Genomic DNA, 27601 nt, shown 5'->3' with positions numbered 1-27601 from the left:
TGGCGGTCGGCAGATTAGGGGTTAAAAATTTTAATCGAGTGGCGGCGATGTGGGGGGACCTCGGTTTAGGGGTACATAGGTAGTTTATGGGTGTTAGTGTACTTTAGGGTACAGTAGTTAAGAGCTTTATAAACCGGCGTTAGCCAGAAAGCTCTTAACTCCTGCTATTTTCAGGCGGCTGGAATCTTGTCGTTAGAGCTCTAACGCTCACTGCAGAAACGACTCTAAATACCGGCGTTAGGAAGATCCCATTGAAAAGATAGGCTACGCAAATGGCGTAGGGGGATCTGCGGTATGGAAAAGTCGCGGCTGAAAAGTGAGCGTTAGACCCTTTAATCACTGACTCTAAATACCAGCGGGCGGCCAAAACCAGCGTTAGGAGCCTCTAACGCTGGTTTTGACGGCTACCGCCGAACTCTAAATCTAGGCCTAAGACTGCATGAAGATACGGCCCCCAACCCATTATTAACACTAGGAGGCAGATTAAATCTTTTTTCCGAAAGCTTGGTTACAATCTGTCCAAAATTCCTAGATTCAAAACATTATTTCTCAGGGATATCGAATTGGATTCAAAATAAAACCTCCCAGGAAGGTTCTTTCTCACCCATATTCCAAAACATCCATTAAAAGATCTGGAATATATGAGAGTAACTGTTCCAGTTCCTTTGCAGAAACAGGGGATGGGATTTCATTCCAAACTCTTTCAGACCAATTATGGATCTGAAAACTCTAAACAAATTTGAATGCCAACTTTCAAAATATAAACTATCAGGACTATTCTGCCTTTTGTTCAACGAGGTCATTTATATCCGCAATAGATTTACAGGATGCTTACCTTCACATCCCAATTCACACAGAACATTACCAGTTTCTAAAGTTTTCTTTTCTGGAAAAGCATTATCAGTTTGTTGCTCTTCCGTTTGGTCTAGCTAAAGCTCCAAGAATATCTTTTATCTGTAATCAGAGCTCAGGGTATTGCAATATTTCCTTACCTGGACAATATCTTGATACTAGTTCAATATTCTCATGTAGCAGAATCTCACACAAAACAAATATTGCGGTTTATTCAAAGACATGGTTGGAGGATCAATTTACCAAAGAGTTCCTTGATTCCTCAGACAAAGCTCACCTTTTTTGGTTTCCAGATAGATTCAGTTTCCATTACTCCTTTCCCTGACAGAAAAGAGACGCATGAAATTGATATCAGCTTGTCTGAACCTACAGTCTCACCCATTCCCTTCGGTGGTGGAGTGTATGGAAGAACTATTGCAGCTTCGGATGCAATTCCATTTGCTTATTTTCATATGAGACCTCTTCAGCTTTGTATGCTGCATCAATGGTGCAAAGATTATACTCAGAGAGCCCAAGAGATATTCTTGGATCCCATTACGCACCTATTTCTGACTTTGTGGCTGAATCACCATTCTGTTATTCAGGGGGCTTCTTTTGCTCATCCTACCTGGTCTATGATCACCACAGATGCAAGTCTGTCAGGTTGGGGAGCTGTCTGGGGATCTCTGACAGCACACAGGGTTTGGAATCCTCGGGAGACGAGATTACCAATCAATATTTTGGAACTCTTTGTACTCTTCAGAGCCCTTCAGACTTGGCCTCTATTGAAAAGGGAGCCTTATCTCCATTTTCAGACAGAAAATATTACGGCAGTTACCTATGTCAACCATCAAGAGGGAACTTGCAGTCCTTTACCATGATAGAAGTATCTTGAATCGTCTCTTGGACAGAAACCAATTCCTGCCTCATCATTGCGATTCACATCCGAGGCGTGGACAACTGGGAGGCAGACTACCTCAGTCGTCATTCCCTACATCAGGGAGAGTGGTCTCTCCACCAAGATGTATTTTATCTGATTGTAAAACACTGGGACCTACCAGAAATATATTAGATGGCCTCTTGTTTGTACAACAAACTTCCCAGGTACCTCACTTATATATTTTCCCTTCTGTCCCTATCCTTAGTGATTTCCAAGATAAAATTGGAACAGTCATTTGTAATCTTAATAGCCCCAGCGTGGCCACACAGGATTTGGTATGCGGACCTGGTCCAAATGTCGATTTGTCCTCCATGGCCTCTTTATCTAAGGCCATACCTTTTGTCTCAAGGTCCCTTCTTTCATCCAGATCTAAAGTCTCTACACTTGATGGCATGGAAATTGAACGCCTAGTTCTCATTCATAGAGGATTCATAGTGATTAACACTATGAGGCCGAATTATCAAATGTCTGTCGGACCTGATCCAACAGTGCGGATCAGGTCCAACAGACTTCGCTGAATGCGGAGAGCAATACACTCTCCGTATTCAGCATTGCAATGCCGCCCCCTGCAGACTCGCGGCCAATGGGCCGCCAGTAGGGGGGTGTCAATTAACCCGATCGTACTCGATCGGGTTGAATTGTGGCGATTCCTGTCCGCCTGCTCAGAGCAGGCGGACAGGGTTATGGAGCAGCAGTCTTTAGACCGCTGCTTCATAACTGCTGTTTCTGGCGAGTCTGAAGACTCGCCAAAAACACGGGACCACAAGCTCCATTCGGAGCTTGATAAATGGGCCTCTATGATTCAAGCAAGCAAGCCTGTTTCTAGGAAATTTATCACAAAGTTTGGAAAACTTATATTTCATGGTGTATCAACCATGATTATTGCTGGAATTCTTTGGGAATTCCTAGGATTCTTCCGTTTTTGCAGAATGGCTTAGATAAAGTTTTATCAGCCAGTTTTTTGAAAGGACAAATCTCTGCTCTTTCTGTATTATTTCATAGGAAGATAGCTAACCTTCCTGATGTTTAGTTTTTTTGTTCAGGCTTTAGTCCAGATTAAACCTGTTATTCTGCCTATTTCCCATCCTTGAAGTCTTAACCTAGTGTTAAATGTTTTACAGGCTCCTCCTTTTGAACCTATGCATAAATCGGACATTACATTACTTTCTTGGAAAGTGTTATTTTTATGTTTTTGCTTAATCAGAAGCAGCCTTTGGTAGAAAGGTCCTTCAGACAGTTGTCTCAGTTTGATGATTGTGCCTAAATATTGAGTTTTATGTCATAAAAGACATTTTCTTTCATGTAATTAGCAAGAGTCCATGAGCTAGTGACGTATGGGATACACATTCCTACCAGGAGGGGCAAAGTTTCCCAAACCTCAAAATGCCTACAAATACCCCCCTCACCACACCCACAAATCAGTTTTTACAAACTTTGCCTCCCATGGAGGTGGTGAAGTAAGTTTGTGCTAGATTCTACATTGATATGCGCTTCGCAGCAGGCTGGAGCCCGGTTTTCCTCTCAGAGTGCAGTGAATGTCGGAGGGATGTGAAGAGACTATTGCCTATTTGAATTCAATGGTCTCCTTCTACGGGATCTATTTCATAGGTTCTCTGTTATCGGTCGTAGAGATTAATCTCTTACCTCCCTTTTCAGATCGACGATATACTCTTATATATACCATTACCTCTACTGATTCTCGTTTCAGTACTGGTTTGGCTTTCTACTACATGTAGATGAGTGTCCTGGGGTAAGTAAGTCTTATTTTCTGTGACACTCTAAGCTATGGTTGGGCACTTTTTATAATAAAGTTCTAAATATATGTGTTTAAACATTTATTTGCCTTGATTCAGGATGTTCAATATTCCTTATTTCAGACAGTCAGTTTCATTATTTGGGATAATGCATTTGAATAATAAATTTTTCTTACCTTAAAATTTGACTTTTTTCCTGTGGGCTGTTAGGCTCGCGGGGGCTGAAAATGCTTCTTTTTATTGCGTCATTCTTGGCGCTGACTTTTTTGGCGCAAAAAAATTTTCTTAGTCATTTCCGCCGTCATTCTTGTCACCGGAAGTTGTTTGTATTTGCGTCATTTTTTTGACGTTTTTGCACCAAAGATGTGGCGTCATTTTTGGCGCCAAATAATGTGGGCGTCTCTTTTGGCGCTAAAAAATATGGGCGTCATTATTGTCTCCACATTATTTAAGTCTCATTGTTTATTTGCTTCTGGTTGCTAGAAGCTTGTTCATTGGCATTTTTTCCCATTCCTGAAACTGTCATTTAAGCAATTTGATCAATTTTGCTTTATATGTTGTTTTTTCTATTACATATTGCAAGATGTCTCAGATTGACCCTGGATCAGAAGCTACTTCTGGAAATTCGCTGCCTGATGCTGGATCTACCAAAGTTAAGTGCATTTGTTGTAAACTTGTGGTAACTGTCCCCTCCGGCTGTTGTTTGTGATGAATGTCATGATAAACTTGCTAATGCAGATAATATTTCCTTTAGTAATGTTCCATTACCTGTTGCTGTTCCATCAACATCTAATACTCAGGGTGTTCCTGTTAACATAAGAGATTTTGTTTCTAAATCTATTAGGAAGGCTATGTCTGTTATTCCTCCTTCCAGTAAACGTAAAAAGACTTTTAAAACTTCTCATTTATCAGATGAATTTTTAAATGATTATCATCATTCTGATTCTGTTTCTGATGATGATTTCTCTGGTTCAGAGGATTCTGTTTCAGAAATTGACACTGATAAATCTTCATATTTATTTAAAATGGAATTCATTCGTTCTTTACTTAAAGAAGTCTTAATTGCATTAGAAATAGAGGAATCTGGTCCTCTTGATACTAAATCTAAACGTTTAAATACGTTTTTTAAACCTCCTGTAGTTATTCCGGAAGTTTTTCCCGTCCCTGATGCTATTTCTGAAGTAATTTCCAGGGAATGGAATAATCTGGGTAATTCTTTTACTCCTTCTAAAAGGTTTAAGAAATTGTATCCTGTGCCATCTGACAGATTAGAGTTTTGGGACAAAATCCCTAAAGTTGATGGGGCTATCTCTACTCTTGCTAAACGTACTACTATTCCTACGGCAGATAGTACTTCTTTTAAGGATCCTTTAGATAGGAAAATTGAATCCTTTCTAAGAAAAGCTTATTTATGTCCAGGTAATCTTCTTAGGCCTGCTATATCTTTGGCGGATGTTGCTGCAGCTTCAACTTTCTGGTTGGAGGCTTTAGCACAACAAGTAACAGATCATAATTCTCATAGCATTGTTAATCTTCTTCAACATGCTAATAACTTTATTTGTGATGCCATCTTTGGTATCATTAGGGTTGATGTCAGGTATATGTCTTTAGCTATTTTAGCTAGAAGAGCTTTATGGCTTAAAACTTGGAATGCTGATATGTCTTCTAAGTCAACTTTGCTATCCCTTTCTTTCCAAGGTAATAAATTGTTTGGTTCACAGTTGGATTCTATTATTTCAACTGTTACTGGGGGGAAAGGAACTTTTTTACCACAGGATAAAAAATCTAAAGGTAAATATAGGGCTGCTAATCGTTTTCGTTCCTTTCGTCAGAATAAGGAACAAAAGCCTGATCCTTCCTCTACAGGAACGGTTTCTGTTTGGAAACCATCTCCAGTTTGGAATAAATCCAAGCCTTTTAGAAAGCCAAAGCCAGCTCCCAAGTCCACATGAAGGTGCGGCCCTCATTCTAGCCCAGCTGGTAGGGGGCAGATTACGATTTTTCAAAGAAATTTGGATCAATTCGATTCACAGTCTTTGGATTCAGAACATTGTTTCACAAGGGTACAGAATAGGTTTCAAGATAAGGCCTCCTGCAAGAAGATTTTTTCTTTCTCGCGTTCCAATAAATCCAGTGAAGGCTCAAGCGTTTCTGAAATGTGTTTCAGATCTAGAGTTGGCTGGAGTAATTGTGCCAGTTCCAGTTCTGGAACAGGGTCTGGGGTTTTACTCAAATCTATTCATTGTACCAAAGAAGGAGAATTCCTTCAGACCAGTTCTGGATTTAAAAATATTGAATCATTATGTAAGAATACCAACATTCAAAATGGTAACTATAAGGACTATTCTGCCTTTTGTTCAGCAAGGGCATTATATGTCCACAATAGATTTACAAGATGCATATCTGCACATTCCGATTCATCCAGATCATTTTCAGTTTCTGAGATTCTCTTTTCTAGACAAGCATTACCAGTTTGTGGCTCTGCCGTTTGGCCTAGCAACAGCTCCAAGGATTTTTACAAAGGTTCTTGGTGCCCTTCTATCTGTAATCAGAGAAAAGGGTATTGTGGTATTTCCTTATTTGGACGATATCTTGGTACTTGCTCAGTCTTCACATTTAGCAGAATCTCATACTAATCGACTTGTATCGTTTCTTCAAGAACATGGTTGGAGGATCAATTTACCAAAGAGTTCATTGATTCCTCAGACAAGGGTAACCTTTTTAGGTTTCCAGATAGATTCAGTGTCCATGACTCTGTCTCTGACAGACAAGAGACATCTGAAATTGGTTTCAGCTTGTCGAAACCTTCAGTCTCAATCATTCCCTTCGGTAGCCTTATGCATGGAAATTCTAGGTCTTATGACTGCTTCATCGGACGCGATCCCCTTTGCTCGTTTTCACATGCGACCTCTTCAGCTCTGTATGCTGAACCAGTGGTGCAGGGATTATACAAAGATATCACAATTAATATCTTTAAAACCGATTGTACGACACTCTCTGAAACTCTCTGACGTGGTGGACAGATCACCATCGTTTAATTCAAGGGGCTTCTTTTGTTCTTCCAACCTGGATTGTGATCTCAACAGATGCGAGTCTGACAGGTTGGGGAGCTGTATGGGGGTCTCTGACAGCTCAGGAGGCAAGATTACCAATCAACATTTTGGAACTCCGTGCGATTTTCAGAGCTCTTCAGTCGTGGCCGCTTCTAAAGAGAGAGTCGTTCATTTGTTTTCAAACGGACAATGTCACAACCGTGGCATATATCAATCATCAAGGAGGGACTCACAGTCCTCTGGCTATGAAAGAAGTATCTTGAATACTTGCATGGGCGGAATCCAGCTCCTGTCTAATTTCTGCAGTTCACATCCCAGGTATAGACAATTGGGAAGCGGATTATCTCAGTCGCCAGACTTTACATCCGGGCGAATGGTCTCTTCACCCAGAGGTATTTCTTCAGATTGTTCAAATCTGGGGACTTCCAGAAATAGATCTGATGGCTTCTCATCTAAACAAGAAGCTCCCCAGGTATCTGTCCAGATCCAGGGATCCTCAGGTGGAAGCAGTGGATGCATTGTCAATTCCTTGGAAGTATCATCCTGCCTATATCTTTCCGCCTCTAGTTCTTCTGCCAAGAGTGATTTCCAAGATTCTAAAGAAGCGTTCGTTTGTTCTGCTGGTGGCTCCAGCATGGCCTCACAGGTTTTGGTATGCGGATCTTGTTCGGATGGCTACTTGCCAACCGTGGACTCTTCCGTTAAGACCAGACCTTCTATCGCAAGGTCCTTTTTTCCATCAGGATCTCAAATCATTAAATTTGAAGGTATGGAGATTGAACGCTTGATTCTCAGTCATAGAGGTTTCTCCGACTCCGTAATTAATACTATGTTACAGGCTCGTAAATCTGTGTCTAGGAAGATATATTATCGAGTCTGGAAGACTTACATTTCTTGGTGTTCTTCTCATCATTTTTCTTGGCATTCTTTTAGAATTCCTAGAATTTTACAGTTTCTTCAGGATGGTCTGGATAAAGGTTTGTCTGCAAGTTCCTTGAAAGGACAAATTTCTGCTCTTTCTGTGCTGTTTCACAGAAAGATTGCTAATCTTCCTGATATTCATTGTTTTGTACAGGCTTTGGTTCGTATAAAACCTGTCATTAAGTCAATTTCTCCTCCTTGGAGTTTGAATTTGGTTTTGGGGCCTCTTCAAGCTCCTCCATTTGAACCTATGCATTCGCTGGATATTAAATTACTTTCTTGGAAAGTTTTGTTTCTTTTGGCCATCTCTTCTGCTAGAAGAGTTTCTGAATTATCTGCTCTTTCTTGTGAGTCTCCTTTTCTGATTTTTCATCAGGATAAGGCGGTGTTACGAACTTCATTTAAATTTTTACCTAAGGTTGTGAATTCTAACAACATTAGTAGAGAAATTGTGGTTCCTTCATTGTGTCCTAATCCTAAGAATTCTAAGGAAAGATCGTTGCATTCTTTGGATGTAGTTAGAGCTTTGAAATATTATGTTGAAGCTACTAAAGATTTCCGAAAGACTTCTAGTCTATTTGTTATCTTTTCCGGTTCTAGGAAAGGCCAGAAGGCTTCTGCCATTTCTTTGGCATCTTGGTTAAAGTCTTTGATTCATCATGCTTATGTTGAGTCGGGTAAAACTCCGCCTCAAAGGATTACAGCTCATTCTACTAGGTCAGTTTCTACTTCCTGGGCGTTTAGGAATGAAGCTTCGGTTGATCAGATTTGCAAAGCAGCAACTTGGTCTTCTTTGCATACTTTTACTAAATTCTACCATTTTGATGTGTTTTCTTCTTCTGAAGCAGTTTTTGGTAGAAAAGTACTTCAGGCAGCTGTTTCAGTTTCATTCTTCTGCTTTTATTTTCAGTTTTTTTTCATTATAAGATTGAAACTTTATTTTGGGGTGTGGATGGTTTTTCAGCAGAATTGGCTGTCTTTATTTTTATCCCTCCCTTTCTAGTGACTCTTGCGTGGAAGTTCCACATCTTGGGTATTCATTATTCCATACGTCACTAGCTCATGGACTCTTGCTAATTACATGAAAGAAAACATAATTTATGTAAGAACTTACCTGATAAATTCATTTCTTTCATATTAGCAAGAGTCCATGAGGCCCACCCTTTTTATGGTGGTTATGATTTTTTTGTATAAAGCACAATTATTCCAATTCCTTATTTTTTATGCTTTCGAACTTTTTTCTTATCACCCCACTTCTTGGCTATTCGTTAAACTGATTTGTGGGTGTGGTGAGGGGTGTATTAATAGGCATTTTGAGGTTTGGGAAACTTTGCCCCTCCTGGTAGGAATGTGTATCCCATACGTCACTAGCTCATGGACTCTTGCTAATATGAAAGAAATGAATTTATCAGGTAAGTTCTTACATAAATTATGTTATTTTGGGGTTTGAATTTAATTCTCAGCAAAAAAAAAGCGGTTTTTATTTTAATCCCTCCATTTATTGTTTCTCGTTGACTTCCACATCTTGGGTATTTATCCCATATGTGACAGCTCTTGGACTCTCGCCACCTATATGAAAGAAAACATAATTAATATCTTACCTGATAAATTCATTTCTTTCATGGTGGCGAGAGTCCACAAGCCCCCACCCGTTTGTGGTTATTTTTTTGTTTAAAGCACATTTTTTCCTGCTCCTTATTTTTGGGTTTTACTCCTTCTTAACATCTCGCCAAACTGAGGTATGAGTAATGGGGGAGGGGTTTTATAGGCTTTTGAGGTTTGGGAAACGTTGCCTCCTCCTGGTAGGAATGTATATACCATACATAACAGCTTGTGGACTTTGGCCACCATGAAAGAAATGAATTTATCAGGTAAGATATAAATGATGTTTTCTTGTGACATCAGGCCTATCAGATGTAGTTCCTTTCAGTTTGTTTGAGCAACCGTCTCCCTGTCCTTGTGTAATGTAGTCATTATATTCTGTATGTTTAAATCCTCAGTTTGCTGCGGTAAGGTGCTGAAGGAAGCTGTCGCCAGTGAGGCTAAGCTTGGCGAGATCATCAAGCCGTACATTGAGAACGGACAACAAGGTTTGTCAGCAGACTGAGCATCTTCTGTCATTTGCAATGATTCTAGTGGGGAATAATGACATGTATGTCAGTATAGTCACCCGACACTAGCGTAAATAGACCATAAACACCTCAAGATATTAATATAGATTGTTTCATTACATGTAGTAAAACAACTTTGCAATACACTCACATTATTTATTTTGTTCTTCGTTCCTGTAATTTAATTATGAATATTGTGGGTTTTCCATTTCATGTTAAACATGGAAGTGCCGAGACAACTATATGCTACACAGTCATTGGTTGCACACTCTAGTAACCCATTATTAACCATTTCTTATTTGCTGCAGAAAAGGTAACCTAAGTTACAATATGGTGGCGCCCACTGTTTTATGGAGATTAACTTTACCCTTATTTTCTCAATATTTAAATAGCTAATATAAATTTTAAAAATACATGTACAAATTATTCTCAGGCTAATCTTTGTTCTGAATACACAATTCTAGCAATGATTGATTTAGGGCTAGATTACAAGTGGAGCGCAAAATTTCTGTGCAAATGCGATTGGGCAAATTTGCCAGTTTGCGGTTGAGCAATAATTAACCATTCATTACAAGTGGCTGGTTATTGTGTAATGTAAAATGTGTGTAATGCGCTTGGGGGTTCGCAATTTAGGACTAATGCGGTCAGGTTAGTGGACATGAAGAATTGCTTTTTTTCAATGAGCGTTATTGAAATATTAAAAATAAACTATTAAAAAATATTAATAAAAAAAAAAATATATATATATATATATATATATATACATTTTTACAATATGTATAATCACTTTAATAATTTGTATTCAAATGTTAATAGTTTATATTTAAAATTTCAAGAACCTGCATTGAAGATAGCAATTCTTCATATGCACTAACCCAACTGATTTAGTCCTAAATTGCGAAGCCTGATGCGCATTACGTATATTTCTTCTGTTATGTGTGATCAGTCCACGGGTCATCATTACTTCTGGGATATAACTCCTCCCCAACAGGAAATGCAAGAGGATTCACCCAGCAGAGCTGCATATAGCTCCTCCCCTCTACGTCAGTCCCAGTCATTCTCTTGCACCCAACGACTAGATAGGATGTGTGAGAGGACTATGGTGATTATACTTAGTTTTTATGACTTCAATCAAAAGTTTGTTATTTTACAATAGCACCGGAGCGTGTTATTACTTCTCTGGCAGAGTTTGAGGAAGAATCTGCCAGAGTTTTTTACTATGATTTTAACCGGAGTAGTTAAGATCATATTGCTGTTCTCGGCCATCTGAGGGAGGTAAAGGCTTCAGATCAGGGGACAGCGGGCAGATGAATCTGCATTGAGGTATGTAGCAGTTTTTATTTTCTGAATGGAATTGATGAGAAAATCCTGCCATACCGTTAAAATGACATGTATGTATACACTTCAGTATTCTGGGGATGGTATTTCACCGGAACTACTCTGCTAAAGGTCACTAATACTTTTAATAACTATTTATCATGCTAAACGTTTTTGCTGGAATGTAGAATCGTTTACATTGCTGAGGTACTGTGTGAATAGATATTTGGGCATTATTTTCCACTTGGCAGTTTTTTGCTTGTAATTGTGACAGTTTCGTTTCTCTTCACTGCTGTGTGAGAGAGGGAGGGGCCGTTTTTGGCGCTCTTTACTACGCATCAAAAAATTCCAGTCAGTCACTTTTATTTTTCCTGCATGATCCGGTTCATCTCTGACAGATCTCAGGGGTCTTCAAACTTCTTTGAAGGGAGGTAACTTCTCTCAGCAGAGCTGTGAGAATTCTTATAGTGACTGTGCATAAAAACGTTGCTTTGTACTTTTTATGTCAAATTTAATTATTGTTATTTTACTAATGGGAACAAACCTTTGCTAAGAGTTGTGTTGTTTTAAAGTTTGATGCTATAACTGTTTTTCAGTTCATTATTTCAACTGTTATTTAATCGTTTAGTACCTCTTTGAGGCACAGTATTTTTTTGCTAAAAAAGATTATAACCAAGTTGTAAGTTTTTTGCTAGTGTGTTAAACATGTCTGACTCAGAGGAAGATATCTGTGTCATTTGTTCCAATGCCAAGGTGGAGCCCAATAGAAATTTATGTACTAACTGTATTGATGCTACTTTAAATAAAAGTCAATCTGTACAATGTGAACAAATTTCACCAAACAGCGAGGGGAGAGTTATGCCGACTAACTCGCCTCACGCGGCAGTACCTGCATCTCCCGCCCGGGAGGTGCGTGATATTATGGCGCCTAGTACATCTGGGCGGCCATTACAGATAACATTACAAGATATGGCTACTGTTATGACTGAAGTTTTGTCTAAATTACCAGAACTAAGAGGCAAGCGTGATCACTCTGGGGTGAGAACAGAGTGCGCTGACAATGCAAGGGCCATGTCTGATACTGCGTCACAGCTCGCAGAGCATGAGGACGGAGAGCTTCATTCTGTGGGTGACGGTTCTGATCCAAACAAATTGGACTCAGATATTTCAAATTTTAAATTTAAATTGGAGAACCTCCGTGTATTACTAGGGGAGGTCTTAGCAGCTCTTAACGATTGTAACACCGTTGCAATACCAGAGAAACTGTGTAGGTTGGATAAATACTTTGCGGTACCGGCGAGTACTGACGTTTTTCCTATACCTAAGAGACTAACTGAAATTGTTACTAAGGAGTGGGATAGACCCGGTGTGCCGTTCTCACCCCCTCCAATATTTAGAAAGATGTTCCCAATAGACGCCACCACTAGGGACTTATGGCAGACGGTCCCCAAGGTGGAGGGAGCAGTTTCTACTTTAGCTAAGCGTACCACTATCCCGGTGGAGGATAGCTGTGCTTTTTCAGATCCAATGGATAAAAAGTTAGAGGGTTACCTTAAGAAAATGTTTGTTCAACAAGGTTTTATATTACAACCCCTTGCATGTATCGCGCCGATTACGGCTGCGGCAGCATTTTGGATTGAGTCGCTGGAAGAGAACCTTAGTTCATCTACGCTAGACGACATTACGGACAGGCTTAGAGTCCTTAAACTAGCTAATTCTTTCATTTCGGAGGCCGTAGTACATTTAACTAAACTCACGGCTAAGAACTCAGGATTCGCCATACAGGCACGTAGGGCGCTGTGGCTAAAATCCTGGTCAGCTGATGTGACTTCTAAGTCCAAATTACTTAATATACCTTTCAAGGGGCAGTCTTTATTTGGGCCCGGTTTGAAAGAAATTATCGCTGACATTACAGGTGGTAAGGGCCACGCCCTACCTCAAGACTAAGCCAAAGCTAAGGCTAGACAGTCTAATTTTCGTCCCTTTCGGAATTTCAAAACAGGAGCAGCATCAACCTCCACTGCACCAAAACAGGAAGGAGCTGTTACTCGTTACAGGCAAGGCTGGAAGCCTAACCAGTCCTGGAACAAGAGCAAGCAGGCCAGGAAACCTGCTGCTGCCCCAAAGACAGCATGAACCGAGAGCCCCCGATCCGGGACCGGATCTAGTGGGGGGCAGACTCTCTCTCTTTGCCCAGGCCTGGGCAAGAGATGTTCAGGATCCCTGGGCTCTAGAGATCATATCTCAGGGATACCTTCTAGACTTCAAATTATCTCCCCCAAGAGGGAGATTTCATCTGTCAAGGTTGTCAACAAACCAGATAAAGAAAGAAGCGTTTCTACGCTGCGTACAAGATCTGTTATTAATGGGAGTGATCCATCCGGTTCCACGGTCGGAACAAGGACAAGGGTTCTACTCAAACCTGTTTGTGGTTCCCAAAAAAGAGGGAACTTTCAGGCCAATCTTAGATTTAAAGATTCTAAACAAATTCCTAAGAGTTCCATCGTTCAAAATGGAAACTATTCGGACAATCTTACCCATGATCCAAGAGGGTCAGTACATGACCACAGTGGATTTAAAGGATGCTTACCTTCACATACCGATCCACAAAGATCATCACCGGTACCTAAGGTTTGCCTTCTTAGACAGGCACTACCAGTTTGTAGCTCTTCCATTCGGACTGGCTACGGCTCCAAGAATCTTCACAAAGGTTCTGGGTGCCCTTCTAGCGGTACTAAGACCGCGAGGGATTTCGGTAGCTCCGTACCTAGACGACATTCTAATACAAGCTTCAAGCTTTCAAACTGCCAAGTCTCATACAGAGTTAGTTCTGGCATTTCTAAGGTCGCATGGATGGAAGGTGAACGAAAAGAAGAGTTCTCTTTTTCCTCTCACAAGAGTTCCATTCTTGGGGACTCTTATAGATTCTGTAGAAATGAAGATTTACCTGACAGAAGACAGGTTAACAAAGCTTCAAAATGCATGCCGCGTCCTTCATTCCATTCAACACCCGTCAGTAGCTCAATGCATGGAGGTGATCGGCTTAATGGTAGCGGCAATGGACATAGTACCTTTTGCACGTCTACACCTCAGACCGCTGCAATTATGCATGCTAAGTCAGTGGAATGGGGATTACTCAGATTTGTCCCCTACTCTGAATCTGAATCAAGAGACCAGAAATTCTCTTCTATGGTGGCTTCATCGGCCACACCTGTCCAGGGGGATGCCATTCAGCAGGCCAGACTGGACAATTGTAACAACAGACGCCAGCCTACTAGGTTGGGGCGCTGTCTGGAATTCTCTGAAGGCTCAGGGACTATGGAATCAGGAGGAGAGTCTCCTTCCAATAAACATTCTGGAATTGAGAGCAGTTCTCAATGCCCTTCTGGCTTGGCCCCAGTTAACAACTCGGGGGTTCATCAGGTTTCAGTCGGACAACATCACGACTGTAGCTTACATCAACCATCAGGGAGGGACAAGAAGCTCCCTAGCAATGATGGAAGTATCAAAGATAATTCGCTGGGCAGAGTCTCACTCTTGCCACCTGTCAGCAATCCACATCCCGGGAGTGGAGAACTGGGAGGCGGATTTCTTGAGTCGCCAGACTTTTCATCCGGGGGAGTGGGAACTTCATCCGGAGATCTTTGCCCAAATACTTCGACGTTGGGGCAAACCAGAGATAGATCTCATGGCGTCTCGCCAGAACGCCAAACTTCATCGCTACGGGTCCAGATCCAGGGATCCGGGAGCAGTTCTGATAGATGCTTTGACAGCACCTTGGAACTTCAGGATGGCTTATGTGTTTCCACCCTTCCCGCTGCTTCCTCGATTGATTGCCAAAATCAAACAGGAGAGAGCATCAGTAATTCTAATAGCACCTGCATGGCCACGCAGGACTTGGTATGCAGATCTGGTGGACATGTCATCCTGTCCGCCTTGGTCTCTACCTCTAAGACAGGACCTTCTGATACAGGGTCCATTCAAACACCAAAATCTAACTTCTCTGAAGCTGACTGCTTGGAAATTGAACGCTTGATTTTATCAAAACGTGGTTTTTCTGAGTCGGTTATTGATACCCTGATTCAGGCTAGGAAGCCTGTTACCAGAAGGATTTACCATAAAATATGGCGGAAATACCTATACTGGTGCGAATCCAAAGGTTACTCCTGGAGTAAGGTTAGGATCGCTAGGATATTGTCCTTTCTACAAGAAGGTTTAGAAAAGGGTTTATCAGCTAGTTCATTAAAGGGACAGATTTCAGCTCTGTCCATCTTGTTACACAGACGTCTGTCAGAAAATCCAGACGTCCAGTCCTTTTGTCAGGCTTTAGCTAGGATCAAGCCTGTATTTAAAGCTGTTGCTCCACCATGGAGTTTAAACTTAGTTCTTAACGTTTTACAGGGTGTTCCGTTTGAACCCCTTCATTCCATTGATATAAGAATGTTATCTTGGAAAGTTCTGTTTTTAATGGCTATTTCCTCGGCTCGAAGAGTCTCTGAGTTATCAGCCTTACATTGTGATTCCCCTTATCTGATTTTTCACTCAGACAAGGTAGTTCTGCGTACTAAACCTGGGTTCTTACCTAAGGTAGTCACTAACAGGAACATCAATCAAGAGATTGTTGTACCATCCTTGTGTCCAAATCCTTCTTCAAAGAAGGAACGTCTTCTACACAATCTGGATGTAGTTCGTGCCCTCAAGTTCTACTTGCAGGCAACTAAAGATTTTCGCCAAACTTCTTCCTTGTTTGTCGTTTACTCTGGACAGAGGAGAGGTCAAAAAGCTTCTGCTACCTCTCTCTCTTTTTGGCTTCGTAGCATAATACGTTTAGCCTATGAGACTGCTGGGCAGCAGCCTCCTGAAAGAATTACAGCTCACTCCACTAGAGCTGTGGCTTCCACTTGGGCCTTTAAGAATGAGGCCTCTGTTGAACAGATTTGCAAGGCTGCAACTTGGTCTTCGCTTCATACTTTTTCCAAATTTTACAAATTTGACACTTTTGCTTCTTCGGAGGCTATTTTTGGGAGAAAGGTTCTTCAGGCAGTGGTTCCTTCTATATAATGAGCCTGCCTATCCCTCCCGTCATCCGTGTACTTTTGCTTTGGTATTGGTATCCCAGAAGTAATGATGACCCGTGGACTGATCACACATAACAGAAGAAAACATAATTTATGCTTACCTGATAAATTCCTTTCTTCTGTTGTGTGATCAGTCCACGGCCCGCCCTGTTTTAAGGCAGGTAGATATCTTTTAAATTATACTCCAGTCACCACTTCACCCTTGGTTACTCCTTTCTCGTTGATTCTTGGTCGAATGACTGGGACTGACGTAGAGGGGAGGAGCTATATGCAGCTCTGCTGGGTGAATCCTCTTGCATTTCCTGTTGGGGAGGAGTTATATCCCAGAAGTAATGATGACCCGTGGACTGATCACACAACAGAAGAAAGGAATTTATCAGGTAAGCATAAATTATGTTTTTACATTCCTATGTACTTCACATAGGAAATAATGTACTTTTTATTTATTTTTATATATATATGTATGCTATTGTTAATGTAAAATACATATCTATACCTATATATCTTTAGAAATATAAATATATGTATATAAATACTGTATACGGAAAAATGTATTTACAATAAAAAGTACATTATCCTGTGAAGAAAATTGGAATGTGAAATATACACAGTACATATACAGTAAAACACAAACACTTAAAAACATCTGTACACGCACACATATATATTTGTATTTTTACATGTGTTTATGTTGTGTTTAATTTAACTTTTCTTCTTCACCTATGAGAGCTCTGATGTCGCGATAATGCTCTGAGTGTAAATGCGATTGAGCTCACTATTTCCACAGACGATTTGTATGTTATGTGTACATATATGCGTGTTAGTCTGTGAATGTGTGTACTATATTTGTATGTGTGTGTCCTTTATTTGTATGTGTTATGTGTGCATGCATGGTTTTAGCCTGTGTGTGCTGTATTTGTATGTGTTAGTGTGTGTGTGCTGTGTTAGTCTGTGTGTACTGTATTTGTATGTGTGAGTGTGTGTGCTGTATTTGTATGTGCTAATCTGTATATGAGTGTGCTGTATTTGTATGTTATGTGTACATATATGCGTGTTAGTCTGTGTATGTGTGTGTACTATATTTGTGTGTGTGTGTCCTTTACTTGTATGTGTTATGTGTGCATGCATATGTGTTAGCCTGTGTATGGTATTTGTGTATGTGTGTACTGTATTTGTATGTTTTATTTCTATATATGTGCTGCATTTGTATGTTATGTGTGTATGTGTGTGCTGTATTTGTATGTGTTATATATGCATGCATGTGTGATAATCTGTGTATGTGTGTTTGCTGTATTTGTATGTGTGTGCTGTATTTCTATGTGTTATATATGCATGCATGTGTGTTAGTCTGTGTATGTGTGCTGTATTTGTATTTGTTGTGTGCATGTATTTGTGTTAGTTTCTGTGTGTGTGTATGTGTGCTGTATTTGTATGTGTTATGTGTTCATGCATGTGTGTTAGTCTGTGTATGAGTGTGTACTGTATTTGTATGCGTGAGTGTGTGTGCTGTATATGTATGTGTTAATCTGTGTATGAGTGTGCTGTATTTGTATTTGTTATGTGTACATATATGTTTGTTAGTTTGTGTATGTGTGTCCTATATTTGTATGTGTTATGCGTGCATGCATGTGTGTTAGCCTGTGTGTGCTGTATTTGTATGTGTTAGTATGTGTGTGTGCTGTATTTGTATGTGTGCATGTTTGTGTGTTAGTCCGTGTATGTGTGTGCTGTATTTATATGTGTTAGTCTGTGTATGTGTGTGTGTGCTGTATTTATATGTGTTAGTCTGTGTATGTGTGTGTGTGCTGTATTTATATGTGTTAGTCTGTGTATGTGTGTGTGTGCTGTATTTATATGTGTTAGTCTGTGTATGTGTGTGTGTGCTGTATTTATATGTGTTAGTCTGTGTATGTGTGTGTGCTGTATTTATATATGTTAGTCTGTGTGTGTGCGTGTGCTGTATTTATATGTGTTAGTCCGTGTATGTGTGTGTGTGCTGTATTTGTATGTTTATGTGTACACATGTGTGTTAGTCTGTGTGTGTAAGTGTATGTATGTGCTAATCTGTATATGAGTGTGCTGTATTTGTTATGTGTACATATATGCGTGTTAGTCTGTGTATGTGTGTGTACTATATTTGTGTGTGTGTGTCCTTTATTTGTATGTGTTATGTGTGCATGCATGTGTGTTAGCCTGTGTGTGCTGTATTTGTATGTGTACTATATTTGTATGTGTGCATGCATGTGTGTTAGTCTGTGTATATGTATGTATATGTGTGTGTGCTGTATTTGTATGTGCCATGTGTGCATACATGTGTGTTAGTATGTGTGTGCTTTATTTTATGTGATAGTCTGTGTGTGTGTGTGTGTGTGTGTGTGTTGTATTTGTGTTATGTGTGCATGTATGTGTGTTAGTCTGTCTGTGTGTGTGAGTGCTGTATTTGTATGCGTTATGTGTGCATGCATGTGTGTTAGTATGTGTTTGCTATATTTGTGTTATGTGTGCACACAGGTGTGCTAGTCTGTGTATGTGTGTGTGTGTACTGTATTTGTATGTGTGAGTGTGTGTGTATGCTGTATATGTATATGTTATGTGTACATATATGTGTGTTAGCCTGTGTATGTGGGTATTGTATTTGTATGTGTTGTGAGCATTCATGTGTGTTAGCCTGTGTGTGCTGTATGTGTATGTGTTAGTTTGTGTGTTAGTCTGTGTATGTGTGTGTGTGCTGTATTTATATGTGTTAGTCTGTGTATTTGTGTGTGTGCTGTATTTATATGTGTTAGTCTGTGTATGTGTGTGTGCTGTATTTATATATGTTAGTCTGTGTGTGTGCGTGTGCTGTATTTATATATGTTAGTCCGTGTATGTGTGTGTGTGCTGTATTTATATATGTTAGTCTGTGTGTGTGCGTGTGCTGTATTTATATATGTTAGTCTGTGTATGTGTGTGTGTGCTGTATTTATATGTGTTAGTCTGTGTATGTGTGTGTGTGCTGTATTTATATGTGTTAGTCTGTGTATGTGTGTGTGCTGTATTTATATATGTTAGTCCGTGTATGTGTGTGTGTGCTGTATTTGTATGTTTATGTGTACACATGTGTGTTAGTCTGTGTGTGTAAGTGTATGTATGTGCTGTATTTGTATGTGTTAGTCTGTGTATGTGTGTGTGTGTGTGCTGTATTTGTTTTATGTGTGCATGTATGTGTATGTGTGTGTGCTGTATTTGTATGTGTTATGTGTCCATGCATGTGTGTTAGTTATTGTATGATTGTGTACTGTATTTGTATGTGTGAGTGTGTGTGCTGTATTTGTATGTGCTAATCTGTATATGAGTGTGCTGTATTTGTTACGTGTACATATATGTGTGTGTGTACTATATTTGTGTGTGTGTCCTTTATTTGTATGTGTTATGTGTGCATGCATGTGTGTTAGCCTGTGTGTGCTGTATTTGTATGTGTACTATATTTGTATGTGTGCATGCATGTGTGTTAGTCTGTGTATATGTATGTATATGTGTGTGTGCTGTATTTGTATGTGCCATGTGTGCATACATGTGTGTTAGTATGTGTGTGCTTTATTTTATGTGATAGTCTGTGTGTGTGTGTGTTGTATTTGTGTTATGTGTGCATGTATGTGTGTTAGTCTGTCTGTGTGTGTGAGTGCTGTATTTGTATGCGTTATGTGTGCATGCATGTGTGTTAGTATGTGTTTGCTATATTTGTGTTATGTGTGCACACAGGTGTGCTAGTCTGTGTATGTGTGTGTGTGTACTGTATTTGTATGTGTGAGTGTGTGTGTATGCTGTATATGTATATGTTATGTGTACATATATGTGTGTTAGCCTGTGTATGTGGGTATTGTATTTGTATGTGTTGTGAGCATTCATGTGTGTTAGCCTGTGTGTGCTGTATGTGTATGTGTTAGTTTGTGTGTTAGTCTGTGTATGTGTGTATGTGCTGTATTTGAATGTGTGCATGCATGTGTGTTAGTCTGTGTATTTGTGTGTGTGTGTGCTGTACAGTATTTGTATGTGTTATGTGTGCATGCATGTGTGTTAGTCTTTGTATGTGTGTGTGTGTGTGTGTGCTGTACAGTATTTGTATGTGTTATGTGTGCATGAATGTGTGTTAGTCTTTGTATGTGTGTGTGCTTTATTTGTATGTGATAGTCTTTGTACGTGTGTGTGCTGTATGTGTTATGTGTATACATAAAAACAACACTGGAAAGTTAGTTTGTCACTGCTCTGTACACCCGCCAGGTTAAGCATATCAGGTCTGGACAGCTCCCACTCCCACTAATATATTACTGTGCATACATCATATGCTACTATGATATTTCCATTCTACAGCATTAACACCATTTCACAATCAAAATATCAAAACCAGCCCCAGCCCTCAGCATCCTGCCTGCTATTTCTTGCAGGGATTGTTTGTTTATTTGATAAACTTTCCTGCTGGAGTTTGCACTCCCAAAAGTCTAGATAGTTTTTAGTTTAGTAAGATCAGCAGGGACTGTGTATGGCGATATGAGCCCCATTGAGAGTCTGCTAGTTTTGGTGGTGCAGTGAGGTTCAGCTTATATTCCCTCACCAAACCCTTCCCTTACTAGTCCACCATGTAAACTAGTCAGCCATGCCTCCAGCTAGCCCAGTAGTGTACCTTTTATTCACATGTGCAGCTACTACAGCCCTCTGACCTTGCCAATGCACACAGGGACCAATACCCACAGGTCTCTGTTGAATGCTTATTTTCGAGGGGCCACTCAGGCGGGACTAAAGACCTGGGAAAAATGTAAACAAGACTCTGCAAAGCGAGAAGTGAGGAGGAAGGCACTCATTGGGGATTTTCTGACACGCCGCGCCAGCAAGCCTTTGCTGTTGGTATATTAACATTAGCTGCTAACACTACTTGGTTGTGTAAATAATTTACCAGTTGATTAATAAACACACATGGGTATAATTAGTAGGAGAGATAGCATCTACAGTAACGGTTACAGCGCTTGGGGGAACAAGAGACTCTTTTTTTCCCCTTTTTTTCCTTTTTTTATCGGAAACTTTCTGGGGCACTGGGTGTTTGAAGAAGAGCTAGGAAGAGCTTGGTTGCTTCGTCTCTTTTGAAGTGGAAATAGGACAGTTTGAATCTGTTGAGTTTAATTTTTCACAAGCTCTCAGAGTCCTGCAGAGCAACTCTTTTTTTTTTTTTTTTACTGAGAAAGAAAAATGTATCCACGTACATTTGTTTTTCTCTTTTATTCCCCTAGTCCACATTCTTAATTTTTTTTTAACCCACATACTGCCAGTAGTGAATGGCTTTGTAAGGATAAAATCCCAAGGCATTTCTTTTCTGAAGAAAAGATTTCCACTCTCTCCAAGGCATCTGCCAAATCTTCACTAAGCTTTGCAGCCTCCCCTGGCAAAGACGGGTTAATTGGACAAAAAAAATTAGTTCAAGCAACATTAATGAATCTGTTTGCCAAATATTGCTGTCCCTCAAGGGAATCTTTGTGTTACTTCACTAAAGGTTCTTAGAGAGTGAAAATCATGTGCAGTGTTGCAGTGAGGTTACAATGCTAAAAACGTACAGACTTTTTTTAGAGTAGTTCAGGTATGCTTAGAAATCGGGTTGTAAAACACTTGCTGACAGTATACTCGCAAGGGGTGCCGATGCTGCTTGGATTATTTCACCAGCCATTGCGAAGTATAGTAAGACGCCTCTCAGCAATGCTGCTTTTAAACAATGACGTCAGATGCTAGGAAGATTTTGCCTACTTTCTCGACATCACGTCTGATCCCTTTTGAATATATCGCCACATCGCAGCACTTTCGATCATCAGGGACAGTCTGTAAACGTGCAAATCACACTGTAAACCACAAGAGGGCAGCAAACAATGAACAATAACGTATCGCCTGTATGTTTTCAGCAGTGCAATAGATAGAAATAGAAAACCACTTTTCTCTTATTATCTGACTATGAGGTGTAAGACGATCTCTCACAAAAGCTCTTTACACGTTTTCCAGCTCAGACCATACCAATATATCAGAAAGCTTAGCTTCCTACTAGTTTGCTAATGATTTGCTGAGTGATCTAACCTCATTCACTTGTGAGATACCCTTACTAGCGCTATCCCACAAAACACTGCTCACATGAAAATGTAACAACCTTGTAACCACTTGTTTTCAATAAACACAACTGCACCCTATTCTACAGTAATATATTATGAGACATACAAATACCATATATATTAGCCATTCTTTTTTATTGCAAGTGTTTGGCTGTGTTAAAAATGTTAATAAATTAAACAAATTTGTATGGAAGGGTTCACTGAGCACATCATGAACTTATATTAACTATTTTACCCTAAAAGAACAGACATGCAAATATTTTACAATTACAAATAGTTACAAACAAATGTTTTACAAGTTGATTTCCTACTTTTCACAAGTTGTAATTATTGCTTTTCCATGTTGCTAGTTGTTGTCAATTGCTTTATCAGATCATGTACTGGGGCACTTAACACAACTATAGATGTTAAAAGAACAGTCTACTTGAATTTTTTTAATGTTTAAAACGATAGATAATCCCCTTATTACCCATTCCCCAGTTTTGCATAATCAACGCTGTTATATTAATACACGTTTTACCTCTGTGATTACCCTGTATCTAAGCTTCTGCAGACTGCTCCTTATCTCAGTTATATTAATATACATTTTACCTCTGTGATTACCCTGTATCTAAGCTTCTGCAGACTGCTCCTTATCTCAGTTATATTAATACACATTTTACCTCTGTGATTACCTTGTATCTAAGCCTCTGCAGACTGCTCCTTATCTCAGTTATATTAATATACTTTTTACCTCTGTGATTACCTTGTATCTAAGCCTCTGCAGACTGCTCCTTATCTCAGTTATATTAATATACTTTTACCTCTGTGATTACCTTGTATCTAAGCCTCTGCAGACTGCTCCTTATCTCAGTTATATTAATATACGTTTTACCTCTGTGATTACCCTTTATCTAAGCTTCTGCAGACTGCTCCTTATCTCAGTTATATTAATATACTTTTTACCTCTGTGATTACCTTGTATCTAAGCCTCTACAGACTGCCCCCTTATCTCAGTTATATTAATACACGTTTTACCTCTGTGATTACCTTGTATCTAAGCTTCTGCAGACTGCCCCCTTATCTCAGTTCTTTTGAAAGACTTGCATTTTAGCCAATGGGGTTCATTTATCATTGTGCGGACGGACATGATCGCTATAGCGAACCATGTCCAACGCACATACGCTGTCTGCATTTATCATTGCACCAGCAGTTTTTGTGAACTGCTGGTGCAATGCCGCCCACTGCAGATTTGCGGCCAATCGGACGCTAGCAGGGGGTGTCAATCAGCCCGATCGTACATGATCGGGCGGATTGCTATACGCCGCCTCAGAGGCGGTGTATAAGTTAAGGAGCAGTGGTCTTAAGACCGCTGCTTCTTAACTTATGTTTTCGTCGATGCACGGAAACAAGGGGAACAGGGGCCATTCGGTCTTTGTTAAATAGACCCCAATCAGTGCTGACTCATAAATAACTCCACGGGAGTGAGCATAAAGTTATCTATATGGCACACATGAACTTTCATTATCTAATTGTGAAAAACTGTAAAATTACACTGAGATAAGAGGTTGCCTTGATAGGCTTAGACATTAGCATATGAGCCTACCTAGGTTTAGCTTTTAACAATACCAAGATAACAAAGCAAATTTACCATAAAAGTAAATTGGAAAGTTGTTAAAAATGGCATGCCCTATCTGAATCGTGAATGTTTAAGTTATCCCTTTAATGAAAGGAACTAAACACTAGAGTGAAAAACAAAGAAAAAACAGGAAATTGTTTTCCCAATGTAGTCAGCTATGTAATCTGGATATTATTGTAAATAAGCAGTTGAAAAGCAAAGTCCTCTCATGTAGGATCTAAAATAAAATATGGTGGTGACTGGTGTGTTTGTAGCGTTCCGTATCTCTGATCTGGGGTTTACAGGGCTGAGCGGCTGACATGCCATGATAAATATTCTGTCTTTTGCTTGCAGTGCCTGACAACCTTGTGTTGAAGATTCTCACAGAACATCTAAGCACACTAGAGGCTGGCACGCATGGGTGGGTGCTTCATGGGTGCCCAAGAGATATTGAGCAAGCCAGTTTGCTGTCTGATGCCGGCTTTGTGCCCAACAAGTAAGTAACATTGTGAATAGACAGTTGTTCATTCCACATTCAGTAGTGACGGGGTTAAAGAGCACTACACTTTCCCTTTTTAGACGTCTGTATACATAACATACCTAGCGGCACAACAAAAGAAGGATGTATAGTGTGTATTGTGAATAGAATGTGAGCACAGTGAGTATTGTAAACAGAGAGATACTATAGTGAGTATTATAAACAGAACTATACTACAGTAACTATTGTAAACAGAGCATTAGTACAGACAGTATTGTAAACAGAGCGATACTACAGTGAATATTGTAAACAGAGCGATAGTACAGTGAGTATTGTAAACAGAGCATTAGTACAGAGAGTATTGTAAACAGAGCGATACTACAGTGAGTATTGTAAACAGAGCGATAGTACAGTGAGTATTGTAAACAGAGCGATACTACAGTGAGTATTGTAAACAGAGAGATAGTACAGTGAGTATTGTAAACAGAGGGATACTATAGTGAGTATTGTAAACAGAGCTATACTACAGTAACTGTTGTAAACAGAGCATTAGTACAGAGAGTATTGTAAACAGAGCGATACTACAGTGAGTATTGTAAACAGAGCGATAGTACTGTAAGTATTGTAAACAGAGCGATACTACAGTGAGTATTGTAAACAGAGGGATAGTACACTGAGCTATACTACAGTAAGTATTGCAAACAGAGCAATAGTACAGTGAGTACTGTAAACAGAGGGATACTACAGTGAGTATTGTAAACAGAGCGATAATACAGTGAATATTGTAAACCGAGGGATAGTACAGTGAGTATTGTAAACAGAGCAATAGTACAGTGAATATTGTAAACAAAGGGATAGTACAGTGAGTATTGTAAACACAGCAATAGTACAGTGAGTATTGTAAACAAAGCAATAGTACAGTGAATATTGTAAACACAGCGATAGTACAGTGAGTATTGTAAACAGAGCGATACTACAGTGAGTATTGTAAACAGAGCGATAGTACAGTGAGTATTGTAAACAGAGTGATACTACATTGAGTATTGTAAACAGAGGGATAGTACAGTGAGTATTGTAAACAGAGGGATACTATAGTGAGTATTGTAAACAGAACTATACTACAGTAACTATTGTAAACAGAGCATTAGTACAGAGAGAATTGTAAACAGAGCGATACTACAGTGAGTATTGTAAACAGAGCGATAGTACTGTGAGTATTGTAAACAGAGCAATACTACAGTGAGTATTGTAAACAGAGGGATAGTACACTGAGTATTGTAAACAGAGCTATACTACAGTGAGTATTGCAAACAAAGCAATAGTACAGTGAGTACTGTAAACAGAGGGATACTACAGTGAGTATTGTAAACAGAGGGATAGTACAGTGAGTATTGTAAACAGAGCGTAAGTACAGTGAATATTGTAAACAGAGGGATAGTACAGTGAGTATTGTAAATAGAGCGATAATACAGTGAATATTGTAAACAGAGGGATAGTACAGTGAGTATTGTAAACAGAGCGTTAGTGCAGCGAGTTTTGTAAACAGAGGAATACTACAGTGAGTATTGTAAACAGAGCTATACTACCGTGAATATTGTAAACAGGGCATAGTGAATATTGAAAACAGAGGGATAGTACAGTGAGTATTGTAAACACAGCGATAGTACAGTGAATATTGTAAACAGAGGGATAGTACAGTGAGTATTGTAAACAGAGCGTTAGTGCAGCGAGTATTGTAAACAGAGGAATACTATAGTGAGTATTGTAAACAGAGGGATATTGCAGTGAGTATTGTAAACAGAGCTATACTACTGTGAATATTGTAAACAGGGCATAGTGAATATTGAAAACAGAGGGATAGTACAGTGAGTATTGTAAACAGAGCGATAGTACAGTGAGTATTGTAAACAGAGTGTTAGTGCAGTGAGTATTGTAAACAGAGCGTTAGTACAGTGAGTACTGTAAACAGAGCGATAGTGTAGTGAGTATTGTAAACAAAACGATAGTACAGTGAATATTGTAAACAGAGGGATAGTAGAGTGAGTATTGTAAACAGAGCGATAGTACAGTAAATATTGCAAACAGAGGGATAGTACAGTGAGTATTGTAAACAGAGCATTACTACAGTGAATATTGTAAACAGAGGGATAGTACAGTGAATACTGTAAACAGAGGGATAGTACAGTGAGTATTGTAAACAGAGCGATAGTACAGTGATTATTGTAAACAGAGGGATAGTATAGTGAATATTGTAAACAGAGGGATAGTACAGTGAGTTTTGTAAACAGAGCGTTAGTACAGTGAGTTTTGTAAACAGAGCGATAGTACAGTGAGTATTGTAAACAGAGGGATATTACAGTGAGTTTTGTAAACAGAGCGATAGTACAGTGAATATTGTAAACAGAGGGATAGTACAGTGAGTATTGTAAACACAGCGATAGTACAGTGAATATTGTAAACAGAGGGATAGTACAGTGAGTATTGTAAACAGAGCGTTAGTGCAGTGAGTATTGTAAACAGAGGAATACTACAGTGAGTATTGTAAACAGAGGGATAGTACAGTGAGTTTTGTAAACAGAGCAATAGTACAGTGAATATTGTAAACAGAGGGATAGTACAGTGAGTATTGTAAACACAGCGATAGTACAGTGAATATTGTAAACAGAGGGATAGTACAGTGAGTATTGTAAACAGAGTGTTAGCGCAGTGAGTATTGTAAACAGAGGAATACTACAGTGAGTATTGTAAACAGAGGGATAGTACAGTGAGTATTGTAAACAGAGCTATACTACAGTGAATATTGTAAACAGGGTGTAGTGAATATTGTAAACAGAGCGATAGTACAGTGAGTATTGTAAACAAAGTGTTAGTGCAGTGAGTATTGTAAACAGAGGGATACTACAGTGAGTATTGTAACAGAGCGTTAGTACAGTGAGTACTGTAAACAGAGCGATAGTGTAGTGAGTATTGTAAACAGAACAATAGTACAGTGAATATTGTAAACAGATGGATAGTACAGCGAGTATTGTAAACAGAGCGATAGTTCAGTAAATATTGCAAACAGAGGGATAGTTAAGTGAATATTGTAAACAGAGCGATAGTACAGTGAGTATTTTAAACAAAGCAATAGTACAGTGAATACTGTAAACAGAGGGATAGTACAGTGAGTATTGTAAACAGAGCGATAGTACAGTGATTATTGTAAACAGAGGGATAGTATAGTGAATATTGTAAACAGAGGGATAGTACAGTGAGTATTGTAAACAGAGGGATATTACAGTGAGTTTTATAAACAGAGCCTTAATACAGTGAGTTTTGTAAACAGAGCAATAGTACAGTGAGTATTGTAAACAGAGGGATATTACAGTGAGTTTTGTAAACAGAGCGTTAGTACGGTGA

At 39.4% G+C, this 27601-nt stretch overlaps 1 protein-coding gene across 1 annotated transcript in view; it reads left to right on the top strand.

The window, feature by feature from the left end:
- Positions 1 to 27601, top strand: part of AK8 (adenylate kinase 8) — a gene marked incomplete at its 5' end in the record, with an annotated part of 279875 nt that overhangs the window by 160559 nt on the left and 91715 nt on the right. The window contains 2 exons of the mRNA XM_053695949.1: positions 9500 to 9589; positions 24079 to 24220. Of these exons, the coding sequence (XP_053551924.1) occupies positions 9500 to 9589; positions 24079 to 24220 (232 nt within the window). The remainder of the gene's footprint in view (positions 1 to 9499; positions 9590 to 24078; positions 24221 to 27601) is intronic.

This window comes from Bombina bombina, chromosome 12 (genome assembly GCF_027579735.1).
Source record: "Bombina bombina isolate aBomBom1 chromosome 12, aBomBom1.pri, whole genome shotgun sequence".
Lineage (NCBI taxonomy): Eukaryota > Metazoa > Chordata > Amphibia > Anura > Bombinatoridae > Bombina > Bombina bombina.
Note: the sequence above shows the minus strand (reverse complement) of the source record. Positions and strands in the feature narration are given on the sequence as shown.